This window comes from Lepus europaeus, chromosome 3 (assembly GCF_033115175.1).
Source record: "Lepus europaeus isolate LE1 chromosome 3, mLepTim1.pri, whole genome shotgun sequence".
Lineage (NCBI taxonomy): Eukaryota > Metazoa > Chordata > Mammalia > Lagomorpha > Leporidae > Lepus > Lepus europaeus.
This window is the reverse complement of record NC_084829.1, coordinates 121,763,279-121,779,500: the sequence shown is the minus strand read 5'-3', so window position 1 is coordinate 121,779,500 and position 16,222 is coordinate 121,763,279. Positions and strand designations below refer to the sequence as shown.

At 40.9% G+C, this 16,222-nt stretch overlaps 1 protein-coding gene across 7 annotated transcripts in view; it reads right to left on the bottom strand.

Annotated features, from left to right (window-relative positions):
- Positions 1 to 2,738: 2,738 nt before the first annotated feature.
- Positions 2,739 to 16,222, bottom strand: part of PKIB (cAMP-dependent protein kinase inhibitor beta) — a 133,801-nt gene continuing 120,317 nt past the window's right edge. For 6 of the 7 annotated variants that reach the window (XM_062187701.1, XM_062187696.1, XM_062187699.1 and 3 more), the window contains 2 exons: positions 10,423 to 10,599; positions 2,739 to 3,353 (listed from right to left, as the gene is read on the bottom strand). In XM_062187701.1, the coding sequence (XP_062043685.1) occupies positions 3,286 to 3,353; positions 10,423 to 10,599 (245 nt within the window). In that variant the 3' untranslated portion in view covers positions 2,739 to 3,285. Of the gene's footprint in view, positions 3,354 to 10,422; positions 10,600 to 10,688; positions 10,754 to 16,222 lie in introns of those variants that run through there. The other variant, XM_062187698.1, reaches the window with a different exon arrangement.

Sequence of the window (16,222 nt, the reverse complement as noted above, 5' to 3'; positions counted from 1 at the left end):
GCTCCTTCCTCCACTGAGGAAGAAGAGTGTCTTTGGAGAATTTGGAAGAAATAACTGGGGGCACGTGGATTAGCCATGCCTGTGGATTTTGGACCTGCCTGTTGGTGCAGAGGATCCTGTCATCAGTCATTGCCATGCTGTGACCTTGAAGAACATGCTCTAGACTTGAGGGTGATGTCTGTACCTGTTTAGTGCTGGTTATGTCTGGGGAGGTAAATCTGACTGGTTTAACAACTGCTAGCAAGTCCACTTGGTTGTACATCTTTCAAATTAGCTTTGACCAGAAATAAAGCTAACATTTAAAAAAAGAGTCAACAAATTTAATTTTTTGTGTAATATAGAATACCTCTATTATATAAATCATTTTGTACATTATGATGGATAAGTGATTTAGGATAGACCTCATTCAGCATGTATGTCACTACCAGCAATAGAGGAGAGAAACAGCTTCACTTATGTTCTTCTAAATGAGACAACATACCATGTAATACTATTGTACAAGAGCTGTATTACAACTGACTCTGAATATGTTATGTTGCAGTAACTGTCATAAGGCACATCTGTGAGATGACTCATTATTAAAAGGTAGTACTCATCACTTGTCAGCCACTTGTTAGCATTACTGGATTAGTGCTAATGTTGTAATTACTAAAAATTGTCCCTTTCCATCAGTCTTTTCTCAGCATTAAGAATTAGTGATGGGGCTGGTGCTATGGCGTAGTGGGTAAAGCTGCCGCCTGCAGTGCTGGCATCCCATATGGGCAACCAGTTCAAGTCCTGGCTGCTCTACTTCCAATCCAGCTCTCTCTTATGGCCTGGGAAAGCAGTGGAAGATGGCCCAAGTCCTTGGGCCCCTGCACCTGCGTGGGAGACCCACAAGAAGTTCCTGGCTCCTGCCTTCGGATTGGCACAGCTCTGACCATTGCGACCATTTGGGGAGTGAACCAGTGGATGGAAGACTTTCTCTCTCTCTCTCTCTCTCTCTCTCTCTCTCTCTCTCTCTCTCTCTTCCCCTCTGGCTCTGCTTTTCAAATAAATCTTACAAAAAAAAAAAAAACAAAAAAACCAGAATTAGTGATAATTGTGCAATCATAGAAGAAGGCAAAAGACATCCAAATTAATAAAATCAGCTGCCCACCACTTCTACTACCAGAGAAAAATGGTAAGAGTATCTAAAATAAAAAATTGTGATAAAAGCTTATATTTATTGGGTAATTATTTTGCAGGCTTTATTTAAATGTCTTACATGCATTGGCTCATTTATTACCTCCCCTCATCCTTATAAAGTGTGTACGTACCATAATTAATACCATTCTACAGCGTAGGAAAATGAAAATTACAGACATGATGTAAATTATCCAAGACTACAGGGCTAGTGAGTAGAAGAGCTAGAATACAGATTCAGTTAACTTGAATCCAAACTCAGTTACTTCAACAGCACAACCCTACCTGGGATTTCTTAACCCCAGCACTACTGACATACAGGTCAGGTGATTCTTTGCTGTGGGGCTACTTTATAGGGTTTATAGGATGCTTAGGAGCTTAGCAAAATCCCTAGTGTCAGATTGTTACCTTCATCTTTTTTTTTTTTTAAACTGACATATGCCACAATTAATTCTTTTATATTTTTATTTCTTTTATGTGTTCTAGCTTTGTGCAAAGCAAGCTCCATCTCTCTCTCTCTCTCTCTCTCTTTTTTTTTTATTTGACAGAGTTAGACAGTGAGAGAAGAGTGAGAGAGAGAGACAGAGAGAAAGGTCTTCCTTCCGTTGGTTCACCCCCCAAAATGGCCGCTACGATTGGAGCTACACTGACCCGAAGCCAGGAGCCAGGTGCTTCCTCCTGGTCTCCCACGCGGGTGCAGGTGCCCAAGCACTTGGGCCACCTTCTGCTGTATTCCCGGGCCACAGCAGAGAGCTGGAGTGGAAGAGGAGCAACCGGGACTAGAACCCGGCACCCATATGGGGTACTGGCGCCACAGGCGGAGGATTAACCAAGTGAGCCACGGTGCCAGCCCCACCTTCATCTTTTAAAATATGTCACCATTTCTCACCTAATAGATTTGAGAAGATAAAATGAAGGAGACTTGTATTGATAACAAATTTCTTTAATAGTGAATGACTTTACTTGGCTGCTGTATACAGATGTGGCCTAAGTCAACAATTAAGTACAATATAACTTCATGCATATATCTGAAAATGAAAATAAATTCATGATTCAATTTTTTAAAAAATTTAGAATCCTATTATTTTCCTAAAATTTCTAATAAAACAAAATGTACTAAAGCTTTGGTTCTGTTTTTGTTCCTTTTAAAATATATACTTAAATATAGATTAAAAGCATATATTTTGCTATTTTTGTTGACTATTTGAATGCTTACAGCTACGTTATTACTGTAGGAAAGATAAAAAAATTAAGATCTGCATTCCTGAGATTATTTTAAGAACAAGTTATGCATACACAAGTGCCCTAAAAATAAGAAAAGACAGTGTAGAGCAGCTAGTAAAATATTTTGTATAATTCATATTAAGGTAAAACATACACACATATATATACACACCAAAGTTAAGGAAGATAGTGAAATTCATTTAATTGGTATGTCCCATATAAACACTTTTTCATAAATTTCACATTTAAGATTCCACATGAAAAATCACATTATGCACAGACCAGAAGCAAAATATTTCACACAGAATATCCTAGAGATTTTATGCTGTCCAAGTTACAATTTTTTCAAATCATTTTTAGGGCTTGGGAAAAAAAAGCTAATGCATTTTTGGTTAAAAACAAACACATGTTACCCATGTAATTTTTCACTATGTTACTATTCCTTCTCGCCAAATCTCAATATCCTACAAATTCTATAAAGTGTCAAATTAATGGTGTTTAGTTCACATTTACAAAAAAAAAAAAAATGGTTTGCCCGTCACCATATTCCATAGAAATGGAATGACAAATACATCTAACTAAACAAATCTAAAAAAGAAGAGTGGATTTTGTTGAGTGTATACACAATGATATGCATTTAAGTGACCACACATTCTTAACCTTTCTCTTGGATGCAGTTTGTGAGTAACCTTCCTTCTAATAGTCTACATTGGACATTGTGGTTACATTGTGGTTACCTTCCAAGCAGGTGGCTTTGCAACAAAATTATCCAGAACACCCATGTTGCTTAGGCTTCAATGTTACCATAGTTACCACCAAATCAAACATCTCAGGAAAACAGAGCCATTAGGTCATTTGCTGTGCATACATTCAGTACTCTAGATAAATTATGAATCTTCATTTTTCTTCATTTTGGGGGGTTTTCAGTTGGTCTTGTGTTGCTTCTTCATCTTTCTTTTTTACATCTGAAAAAAAACAAATTTTCATTCCATTCATATGTGGAATATATTGAAATATAGTTGATACTACATTGGAATAAAACACTTGGGATTTTTCATTTATCCAACTCAGTCAATTTCTTCCTGACTACAAGATAGCCCTCCGTTCAAATATGGAAACTATACAAAGAAGAGAGAGATGAGTAGCTCTAGAAAACTTCATTCTCCTAACCAACTTTCCTATGCTGCAGAGTTGCTAAGTGCCTGGTATTCTGAGGTGTTGTTACAATCTCCAGTTAGAGATGAGTAAACTAAAACACACACCAGTAAGTGACTGGCCCAAAAGCGCAGGGCTCGCCAGTGACAGGCAAGCCTGGACCCCAGCTGTCTGGGTTTCTTAACCATTTCCTATGCTGGGTCACACTCTCTTCAGATTCTTCACCCTTTCTACGTCCTTTGCTGGGAGGCAGTTACCTCACCTTCTACTTCACAGGGAAAAAAGCAAAGCTGTCAGATCGGAGTTCCCACAACTTCCTGCCATTAAATGTCTAAATCCTGTGATCTGTGCTTATGCTTTTTGCCCTCCCACCTATTACCATGGGAGATGTATTCCTCAGCGCTGGCTACATAATTTGTTGGCAACCAGCAAAAAAATGAAAATGCAGCACGCTTTGTTCATAAATTATTTAAAGAGCTCAGGGTGGCTATTATCAAGCATTACACTAAGTGCGAGTCTTTGAGCAGGAAGCCCCGTGCACATTTCCTGGCTGCACACCTTTGGAGCTGCACCTCCTGCTGCTCCTAAAACCAAGTCTAACGCTTTCATGATCCTAGATCTTATCCATTTATATCACATCAGGAAGCTATCTCAACTGATCATCCCCCTTCTTTCTGTATTTCATCTGATTTTCCCTTTCTCCTGGCTCCTTCATTTCCTCAATCACTACCTTTATAAACTAACAACAACTCTCTTGCAATAGCAGTTCTACCAAAAACTATTCCCTATTTCATCCTTTAAAATGTACCATCATTAAATATCTGTACTTTTAAATAAAACTATTTAAGCATTAATGGGTCTCACAAAATTCCTCCTACCTAAGTATCTCTCCTTGGATTCTACTCTTCAGGTTTTTTTTTTTTTCTTTCTTTGTTGAATCATGATGTATAGTGCAACATTTTCAGAGTGCCTCACAGGAAAGTCATTCTTTAAGATACTTCTTCATCAAGTAAATGAAATAAAGAAATGCTGTATGTCCCATCCATAGAGGACTGTATGCACAAAAGCATGTTAACATCTCTGTAATAAGGATATGAGCCATCTTGGTTTGAAAAAGAAAACTTATTATAAGAAGCATAAACGGCTGATTAAATTTAAATCACTAACTCCAAACTTACTTGATGACAGTGACCTTTTTGTATTGACACATGCAAGACACATATACATACCACAAAAGTTGCTGTAGTGAGAAAGATGAAAGCGTTGGACCTAGAGGTTCTATCATCAATTTCGTGAGCTTAGGCAAGTCACGTAACCTGCTTTAGGCTTAGTTATGATATATCATAAATATACATCAAAAGCACGAACTTTCTAAGGTTCCTCTTCATAATCTCTGCTTCCATGTGTACTGAATAGCTAATCTACTTCTGTGGCTGTCAGATATGGTACAATTGCATTTGCACTGGTTTCTCCTTTATCATATAAAATACATTTTGAAAAATATACATTCAAATATTCAGAATTATACATCTCGAAGTTTTTCCAACACTCTGGTCCCTCAGACTTATATATTCAACAGTTAAAACATGCCCATTTAGATGCTTTGTGGGAATCTCAATGGAATATGGAGAAAACAGAAATCTTCACTCTCTCTTGAAGCTGGTGCTGTAACATAGTAGGTTAAGCCTTCACTTGCAGTGCCGGCATCCCATATGGGTGATGGTTCAAGTCCCGGCTGCTCCACTTCCAATCCAGCTTCCTGCTAATGGCCTGGGAAAGCAGTGGAAGATGGCCCAAGTGCTTGGGCCCCCCTGAACCCACGTGGGAGTCCCAGACAGAGCTGCTGGCTCTTGGCTTCAATCAGTCCATTCCTGGTCCTTGCAACCATTTGGGGAGTGAACCAATGGATGGAAGATTTCTGTGTTTCTGTCTTTCCTTCTCTCTGTCTGTAACTCTGCCTCTCAAATAAGTAAGTAAATAAATTATAATAAATAAATAATAAGTAATATATAAATAAATTTTTAAAAGATTTTATTTATTTGAGAGGTAGAGTTACAGACAGTGAGAGGGAGAGACAGAGAGAAAGTCTTCCTTCTTTGGTTCACTCCCCAAATGACTGCAACGGCTGGAGCTGCACCAATCCGAAGCCAGGAGCCAGGTACTTCTTCCTGGTCTCCCATGCCGGTGCAGGGGCCCAAGCACTTGGGCCATCCTCCACTGCTTTCCCAGGCCACAGCAGAAATCTGGATTGGAAGAGGAGCAGCCAGGTCTCAAACCAGTGCCCATACAGGATGCCGGCACTGTAGGCTGAGGATTACCCTACTGTGCCACTGCACCAGCCCCTAAATATTTTTAAAAAAGAAAAGATACCTTCACTCTAACTCTCAAAATTACCCCTCCTTCAAGACTGGTCTTCCTTGGTTTTTGGTATCACCATCCACCCATTTGATATAAAAGATATAATCAGTCATTTCTCTTCTGTCTTACCACATCCAATTCATCAGCCAGCTCTATTGACTCTGCCTACAAAACATATCCATAATCCACCTACTTATTTGAAGAAACCATTACTCACTCCAGCACTCTGCATTGACAAAGGCTAATACCTTTCTCCTTCTATAAAGACAAATTTGACTTGGGTTTAATTTTCTATTATTAGAAACTACATTAAGGCCGGCGCCGTGGCTTAACAGGCTAATCCTCCGCCTTGCGGCACTGGCACACAGGGTTCTAGTCCCTGTTGGGGTGCCGGATTCTATCCCGGTCACCCCTCTTCCAGGCCAGCTCTCTGCTATGGCCCGGGAAGGCAGTGGAGGATGGCCCAAGTCCTTGGGCCCTGCACCCGCATGGGAGACCAGGAGAAGCACCTGGTTCCTGGCTTCGGATCAGCGAGATGAGCCCGCAGCGGCCATTGGAGGGTGAACCAATGGCAAAAACGAAGACCTTTCTCTCTGTCTCTCTCTCTCACTATCCACTCTGCCTGTCCAAAAAAAAAAAAAAAAAAAAAACTACATTAAAATGGAATGTTAGCCTAGTTCTAAGCTTATGGTAAATACAACCAAAATGGTAAAATACATCACTACGACAGAAACTAGATATGAACTATAAATACACTGTAGGAAACCATAGCATTGGACTTCCTTATAGACTATGAATCTTGTAACTGAATACGTCTCACACAGGGAAGCTAGGGAGCAGTGTCCAAGGACTTGTCACAAAGTATTAGGTCATCTAGGAGATGGGGCTTCTAACCTATTACCCTCATTGATAAAACTCTTGACTCTTTGTAACTGGGTTCTCAATTGGTGGTGTGGGCATAAGAGGAGCAACACAGAGACCAAGCCCCAGGTTTGCCATATAAGTTTCTATAAGGCTCTCAAAGAAGATTATGTGATACTGCCTTCCTTGTCTGCTTTGCTTCATCGTGTGTATACATCTGAGTAGACTGGAACCACATGCATTTTTCTGAGCCTGAATGCTTAATGTGGCTCCAAAAGATTTCCTAGTGATGGTTGTGCCTCCTAATCTACTTCCATTATTGCTCTCCTGAAATGCATTTTCCACATAACAGACTGTGAACGTTTTAAATATAAATGATAGCTCACTACACTATCCTGCTGGAAATCCTCCCACTCAGAAGTCTATTTCTTCACCCCAGTTTCTGAAACCCCACAAGATCTAGCTCTTGCTTACATCTCCAAAGTTATCTTGTGTCACTCTTCATCTCCCCCCACTGTCTTAAGCCATGGGTGTCAGCATTTAAACTTCTTGACTGTGTCCCTCGTGTTCTACCCTAAGAATTTTGTACTAGCTGTTCCTTCTGCACATATGCTCTTATATTTGAAGTAAAAAGTTATAGCTGGAATATTTAGTTATTCAAAATATATGGTTGTCATTCAGATTTCACTTAGAGTTTCCCTAATTTCACAACCTAAAATAGTCTCCAGGAAGATTATCTGATAAAACGTACCACTATTAACTTACTTGTTTAGAATCTAACTCCTCCACTGGTGTATGAGATCCATGTAAACAGCAGCTTACAACTGCCTTATGTGCCACTATATGGCTAGTTTTTAGACTGGAACCTAGCAGTTGGTGTGCACTAAATTGAATGACAGATCACGTAAGTGATAATGATAAAGTTAAGAAAAGTCACTTTGTGACCTGCAGAATATTTGGGGATGCATTTTATTTGACTCTTGCTGATACATGTTATAAGGCATCATGATCCTCCCTTTTACAGTTATCAATTTGTAAGGGACAAATTAATACAGACAATGAACTAGGCAAAACTCAGGTTAATTTCAACATGGCATACAAGATTATCTAAGATTCTACATTTGGTTTTACCTAAGTAGAAACATTTCATGGAAAATGTGTACTATGTGTATTGTGAATCAGTTTCAAAAAAGTTTTGGACCAGGATAAGCATATTTTCACTAACTTTTTGAAGTATATACACTTATCATTAAAGAAACTATACTTAAAAACAAAAGAGCTAGGCCTGAGGATAAGCTGCAGATATTTGCGATAATTTGTTTCTTAATGTTTTGTTTTATTTGAAAGGCATAGGGACTTATAGGCAAAAGGAGAAAGATCTTCTATCTATTATTAGTTCACTCTCCACATGCCCACAAAGCGATGGCTGGGGCAGATAGAAGCCATACAGGGTGGAAGGGATCTAAGTACTTGAGACATCATCTGCTGCCTCCCAGGAAGAGCATCAGCAAGAAGTCTAGATTCAAACCAAGGTCCTGAATTCCAGTTTTGGATACCCCAAAGCAGCAATTTCATCACAGAGACAAATGCCAACTCCTAGAATTTGTGTTTTTAAATGAAACCATAATTTATGAGATACACCTCAGCTTTCACTTTTTAATTAACAATTGGTAACCATTCCTTTTTAAATTCTAAATAGTGCTTGTGCTTAGGGCTGGTGCTGTGACATAGAGGATAAAGCCGCTGCCTGCAGTGCCAGCATCCCATATGGGCACCGGTTCGAGTCCCGGCTGCTCCACTTCTGATCCAGCTCTCTGCAATGGCCTGAGAAAGCAGCAGAAGATGGCCCAAGTCTTTGGGCCCCTGCACCCACATGGGAGACCCGGAAGAAGCTCCTGGCTCCTTGCTTTGGATTGGTGCAGCTCCGGCCATTGTGGCCATTTGGGGAGTGAACCAGCAGATGGAAGACCCCCTTCCCCCGTGTAACTCTGACTTTCAAATAAATAAATCTTTGAAAAAAAAATGCTTGTCCTTAGCTAATAAGAAGGAAAGTAGACCTTAAAACAACTAAGTGCTAAGAAAGCACTACTTATGCCATTTACTTTCAGAGTTCTAAGTCCTTTGTTTAGTCTTTAACATCTACTGTCATATGTAGATTCCTTTTTAACATTTTGAATTTCTTAATTGATGCCTTTGACTTTATTTCAAAATTAAGTAAAGAAAATGATTAAACAAAAGGAACAGTAGTCTTCCAGGAAAGGATCTCTCTAGTGAGAAAAAAAAAAAAAAATGGGGAGGACTACTAACTCTGCCACAGCAAATTTGTTCCTTTTCCTTTGACTATTACAGTAAGCATAAAGTTGTGTGTGTGTGCTTCAAGTTATATAAATGCTAATTAGACTTGGTTTTTTATATAAAAATGGAATGATTATCTTCTCTACTTCCCTAATCTAATATGGGCCCTTCTACTACAGTATGGTGTTCTGAGCATTGTATTATATTTTTCAACTTAAAAGTTGAAAAACCCCATATGTTTTTCTTCCTTTTATATTTTTCTCTTTCTTTTCCTAATGCTTTATGTGTATGTGTGTGCTTTTCTAGTTACTTGCAGTGTTCCAAATAAGAAACATAATGACCTTAGGAAAAATGTCAGATAACCATGTAGCTTCAAGATCTGGCCACAGTTTCTGGCCTAACAAGGATATAAATATTTCATAGAGATCAAACCAGGAACATTTGCAACTTTACCAGGTGGTGAATAACTTTCTGAGGCTAAAAACCAAAGTGTCTCTCTACTAGGGTTCCCATGAATAGAATTGATGTGTAGCAACTTCTAGCATTCTCTTGTCTCAGTGTCACCATTAATAAATTTCTAAGCAAACACACACACACACACACACACTAAAGTCTAGAGTACAAAACATAGCATAAGGCATGGGCATTTTGGTAATGGCTTGGAATTAAAATTCCCCTTTATCTTTTCATGTGTTTTTAAGGGAAAAAGCTCTTTTAGCACTTTATTCAACGCATCCTTGTATTTGTTCTCAGAAAGCCACACTCTGGCAGCCACCTAATTGTATGTAGGCAATGGTGAGAAAGACACAAGGCCTTCATCAGTTTGGAAAGTATCCTTTTTCTTATTTCGAATCAGTCTACCACTTGAAGAAGAATCACATTTTACACAATAAGCTACTTAAAAAACCTCATCCATAATTGTAAAAAATCTTCTTCCTCAATACAAGTGGAAGGGCATGGCAGAATATGACTCTGAAATGAAAGTTTCCAAGGCAAGTTGTCAGCGGATGGCAGTAGGAAAACTATTTCATTTCTGGGTGCTTCTCAAAAATTCCATAAGCTCATTGAGGAAAGGATTATTTTTAGTCACCTTTATACTCTCAGTTACTCGCCCTGTGCATGATCGCACACATTTAGGAAATAAATAAAGCTTTAGTTTCCACATCCACTCTGCGACACAGATAGATAAATTATCTACTTCGGAAAGGCTGAAAAGGCTACTTAGCCCTAACCAAAAGCTGAGAGGTTTTACTGAACAGGAAAAAAAGAGCACTTTAACTTTTAGTTAAAAGAAAAACCATTTCAGAGAAAAGGACTGATTAAGAGAGAAACACTGGTCATTTTCAGAGGATTTTGAGTTATTACCTTCCTTCACAGAGAGGTCCGCCAGTTTGAGGGGTAATTCTGAGCTTCCCGCTGTAGCAGCTGAACTCTGGATGTCCGGTAAGGCATTCCGGCGGCCTGCTCTCGCTGAAGTTGCAAAATTAGTGACCATAGACTCCACATCAGTCATGCTTGTTGAATCTGTCTTCATAGCAACATCTACAAATAGAATGCGCACATGAAGAAAAGGGTGAGCCTCATCAGAGGTAAAGAATCACCAGTGGGCATGAGAATCTATCAGTGACTACCGTCTTCATCTCTGTCTACTGCAGTGCTCCTGGAGCTTCCATTTTCACATTTGCTGAATAGAACAGGCGGGAGCCAGATTGTTATAAATAACCCCTGAGCTGAACTAGCCACTTGGATGTTTTAGGAGGCAGTAGTCCCTTGCCTTTTGTTCTGCTTTTCTATGTATAAATCAGCCAAACCAGGGCTTGGAAGGAAATGAAAACTGGCTTGCTTGACCACTCCTGTAGAGACTCTGCCTGCCAGAATTTGCTTATGGTGCTCGGTCAAGCTGCAATCAAATCACTGTAATTCGTAGGGACTACACAGATCAATTTCTGTTCTTATTCTTTAGAAATGAGAAATTCAACCTATCTCAAAGGCTTTTTCCCCATGGAAAGCTGTGTCTTTTGATCTGTTCTGGTCCCCAAAGCAATTTTCAGTAGATACATGTTCATGTTAGGGGAAGTTAAGACCCATTTTATCTTTCCTTGCCTTTGAGTGGACACGGTAAAGAATGATGCTTTCTGAAGCATCTGTTATTTTCCTAGCAATTGTCTCTCTCTAAGAAAGAATTCTCAAGAGATCAAGCACTGTACTGGGAGAGAGGTAGCAGTTATTTATTCTAAAGCTGATCCTTCTTCATATGATGTTTTCCAATGAAGCTTTCCTAAGTTCAGTATTTTAAAAGCTTCAGTATTTTAAAAGCAGCTGCAGAAGCCAGTGCTGTGGCACTGCAGGCTAAGCCTCCATCTGCGGCACAGGCATCCCATCTGATCCAGCTCTCTGCTATGGTCTGGGACAGCAGAAGATGGTCCAAGTGCTTGGGCCCCTGCACCCATGTGGGAGATCTGGAAGAAGCTCCTGGCTCTTGGCTTCTGATTGGCCCAGCTCCAACTGTTGCTGCCATTTGGGGAGTGAACCAGCAGATGGAAGACCTTTCTCTCTGTCTCTCCCTCTTTCTGTCTCTACCTCTCAAATAAAAAAATAAAAGAAGCTACAGTGGTGGCAGCAGAAGCTGCAGCAAGCATTTATTCAAAAACTATCAGATGTCAGCTTCTCAGGCATTGAAAGTACAGTGGTAAGATGCACTTAGGGTACTTGTATTCTCAAAGGGGAGATAAAGGTATTCATGCAAGAGGAGGATACAGATAACACAGAATATGCTAAGGATCACCAAGGGATGGAAATAACAATTTGTGACACTTATAAGTACAGAAATATGTGAACCCTAGCTTATACACAAAGCCACCCAAATTTTTCATGGTTGTTACAATGTAGCCCTTTCCAAATAGTTAATAAATTTAAAAAATGATAAAAATGAAGTGAAATTATAAATGTTACACACTTGATTCTAGAAAATCCTTCAGTCTATAGCATCCAAGAAATATATGTTGAGCTTATTTTCATCCTTGGGAGTTCAGGAGTAGTCTGAAATTGACCAAGAAAGGAGGCACTCTTTGTCCAGATATTTTCATCTTTTCAAGAGTCGCAGGAAACGTGAGCATTTAAACTTCCAAAACATTCTGTGAGGTAGTAAGGTATGACCCTCACTTTGTCAATGAGGATGGAAATTGGGACCCATAAAATTAAGTGACTCATTTAAAGTTGCACAGTTACTAATTTAGCACCCAGGGGTACACAGTGTGTGTGTGTGTGTGTGTGTGTGTGAAAGAGAGAGAGAGAGAGAGAGAGAGAGAGAGATCCTCCATCTTCTGATTCCCTCCCTAAATGGGCTCAACCTCAAAAACCAAGATCCAGGAACCCTATCTGGGTCTCCCATGTGGGTGGCAGAGGCCCAAGCACTTGGGCATTCAACTAGTACTTTTCCAGGTGCACTGGCAAGAAGCTGGGTCAGAAGCAGAGAACTCTAATATGAGATGCCAAAAGCACAAGTTTTTTTGTTTTTTGTTTTTTGTTTTTTTTTTGACAGGCAGAGTGGACAGTGAGAGAGAGAGAGAAAGGTCTTCCTTTTGCCGTTGGTTCACCCTCTAATGGCCTACCGCTGCGGCCGGCGCACCGCGCTGATCCAATGGCAGGAGCCAGGTGCTTCTCCTGGTCTCCCATGGGGTGCAGGGCCCAAGGACTTGGGCCATCCTCCACTGCACTCCCTGGCCATAGCAGAGAGCTGGCCTGGAAGAGAGGCAACCGGGACAGGATCGGTGCCCCAACCGGGACTAGAACCCGGTGTGCTGGCGCCGCAAGGTGGAGGATTAGCCTAGTGAGCCGCGGCGCCGGCCCAAAAGCACAAGTTTTAGCTTAACCCACTGCATCATAATGCCAGTCCCAATGTTTGGTTCTTTTGTGAGCAACCCCACTATCCATGATATGCAACTTTCTTTTTTTTCTTTTCAACTTTTATTTAATAAATATAAATTTCAAAAGTACAACTTTTGAATTATAGCAGCTTTTCTCCCCATAACCTCCCCCCCACACACAACCATCCCATTTCCCACTCTCTTGCTTATCCCATTCTTCATCACGATTCATTTTAAATTATCTTTATATACAGAAGATCAACTTAGTACATACTAAGTAAAGACTTCAATAGACTGCACTCACACAGACACACAAAGTATAGAGTACTATTTGAGTAGTAGCTTTACTGTTAATTTGCACAGTACAACACATTAAGGACAGAGATCCTACAAGGGAGCAGGTAACTCCTGTTGTTGTTTTAACAATTGACACTCTTATTTATGACATCAGTAATCACCCCAGGCTCTTATCATGAGCTGCCAAGGCTATGGAAGCCGCTGAGTTCACCAAGGCCATATTCAAAGTGGAAGTTTTCTCCTCCCTTCAGAGAAAGATATTGCTTTCTTTGATGGCCCATTCTTTCTGCTAGGATCTCACTCACAGAGATCTTTCATTTAGGTCATTTTTTTTTGACAGGCAGAGTGGACAGTGAGAGAGACAGAGAGAAAGGTCTTCCTTTTCCGTTGGTTCACCCTCCAATGACCGCTGCGGCTGGAGCACTGTGGCCGGCGCACCACACTGATCCAAAGCCAGGAGCCAGGTGCTTCTCCTGGTCTCCCATGAGGGTGCAGGGCCCAAGGACTTGGGCCATCCTCCACTGCACTCCTGGGCCATAGCAGAGAGCTGGACTGGAAGAGGAGCAACCGGGACAGAATCCGGCGCCCTGACTGGGACTAGAACCCAGGGTGCCGGTGCCGCAGGCAGAGGATTAGCCTAGTGAGCTGTGGCGCCGGCCCTTTTTAAAATTTTTTTTTGACACAATGTCTTGGCTTTCCATGCCTGCGAAACTCTTATGGGCTTTTTAGCCAGATCCAAATGCCTTAAGGGCTAATTCTGAGGCCAGAGCGCTGTTGAGGGCTTTTGCCATTCTATGTGTCAGCTGTGTATCCTGCTTTCCATGTAGGATCTCCTTTTTAATTCTATCAATTATTTACAGGCACTGGTCTTTTTTATGTAATCTCTCTGACACTTAATCTTATCTTTTTGATGAATTATGAACTTAAACTGATCACTTTAACTAGTAGGATGGCATTGGTACCTGCCATCTTGATGGGATTGAATTGGAATCCCCTGTCACGTTTCTTCTTTTAATTTTTTTTTTTAATTTGACATGTAGAGCTATAGACAGTGAGAGAGAAAAGAGAGAGAGAGAGAGAGAGAGAGAGAGAGAGAGAGAGAGAAAGGTCTTCCTTCCTCTGGTTCACTCCCCAAATGGCCGCTATGGCCGGCGCTGCGCCAATCCAAAGCCAGGAGCCAGGTGCTTCCTCCTGGTCTCCCATGTGGGTGCAGGGGCCCAAGCACTTGGGCCATCCTCTATTGCCTTCCTGGGCCACAGCAGAGGGCTGGAGTGGAAGAGGAGCAACCGGGACTAGAACGCAGCACCCATATGGGATGCCCGCGCTGCAGGCAGAGGATTAACCAAGTGAGCCAAGGCACCAGCCCCTTCCCTGGCACGTTTCTAGCTCTACCATTGGGGTAAGTCCGAGTGAGCATGTGCTCAACTGTACATCTCCTCCCTCTCTTATTCCCACTCTTATATTTAACAGGGACCACTTTTCAGTTAAATTTAAATGACTAAGAATAACTATGTGTTAATTAAAGAGTTCAACCAAGTAGAACAAAAAGGAATAAAATAATAAGTTGTTCCTCGACAGTCAGGACAAAGGATGATCAAGTCGTTGTTTTTCATATTGTCCATTTCACTTCAACAGCTTTCCTTTTAGGTGCTCAGTTAGTTGTCACTGATCAGGAAAACATACGATATTTGTCCATTTGGGACTGGCTTATTTCACTCAGCATGCTGTCGTCCACATTCCTCCACTTTGTTGCAAATGACCGGATTTCTTTTTCTTTCTTTCTTCCTTCCTTCCTTCCTTCCTTCCTTCCTTCCTTCCTTCCTTCCTTCCTTTCTTTTTCTGCTGTATAGTATTCTATAGTATTCAAAATTTCTTTATCCAGTATTCTGTTGATGGGCATTTAGGATGATTCCATATCTCAGCTATTGTGAATTGAGTCACAATAAACATTGAGGTGCAGATAGCTCTTTTATTTGGCAATTTAATTTCCTTTGGGTAAATTCCAAGGAATGGGATGGCTGGGTTGTATGGTAGGTCTATATTCAGGTTTCTGAGGACTCTGCAAACTGACTTCCATAGTGGCTTTACCAGTTTGCATCCCCACAACTTGCAATTAAAGATATGGAAATGCTGACACAGTTTGGAACCACATCTTATTTCCAAGCTTTCATTCTGTCATTAATCATAACATCACATTAGAAGCAAGTGTTATGTATGGAATATGTCTTCCTGTGTAACTGCAAATTTAGTACGCTAGGCTTTGAGGAACAGTTTCACGAATACTTGCCTGGTAACCCAGAATCTTAAAATCAAAGATAAAAATACATATAAAATATTAATATATATTATTTTAAGTAAGTGTTATGCATGTTAAATTAAAAGATAAATTTCTCCAGCAAGGTGGGATATGTTAAAAGAATACTTATATGTTGAAAAAGAACTTCTAGGGGCTAGCGCTGTGGAGCAGTGGGTTGAAGCCCTGGCCTGAAGCACCGGCATCCCATATGGGTGCAGTCCTGGCTGCTCCTCTTCCAATCTGGCTCTCTGCTGTGGCCTAGGAAGGCAGTGGAAGATGGCCCAAGTATGTGGGTCTCTGCACCCAAGTGGGAGACCAGGAAGAAGTTCCTGGCTCCTGGCTTCAGATTGGCGCAGCTCCAGCCAGGCAGAACCAGCAGAAGGAAGACCTTTCTCTCTGTCTCTCCCTCTCACTGTCTGTAACTTTACCTCTCAAATAAATAAATAAAATCTTAAAAAAAAGAAAAAGAACTTTTGAAAGGTGACCTGAAGGAGCAGGAATTAAGCACAGCAGTTCAGATAACTGCATCCCATATCAGAGCACTTGGGTTTGGTTCCTAGTTGATTACTGGCTTCAGCTCCTGACTCAAGCTTCCTGCTAATGCAGACTATGGGAGGCAGCACTGATGGCTCAAGTGGTTTGGTTGCTGCCTCCCACAGGGGAGATCTGGAATGAGTTTCTGGCTCCCCACTTTGGCCTGGGCCCA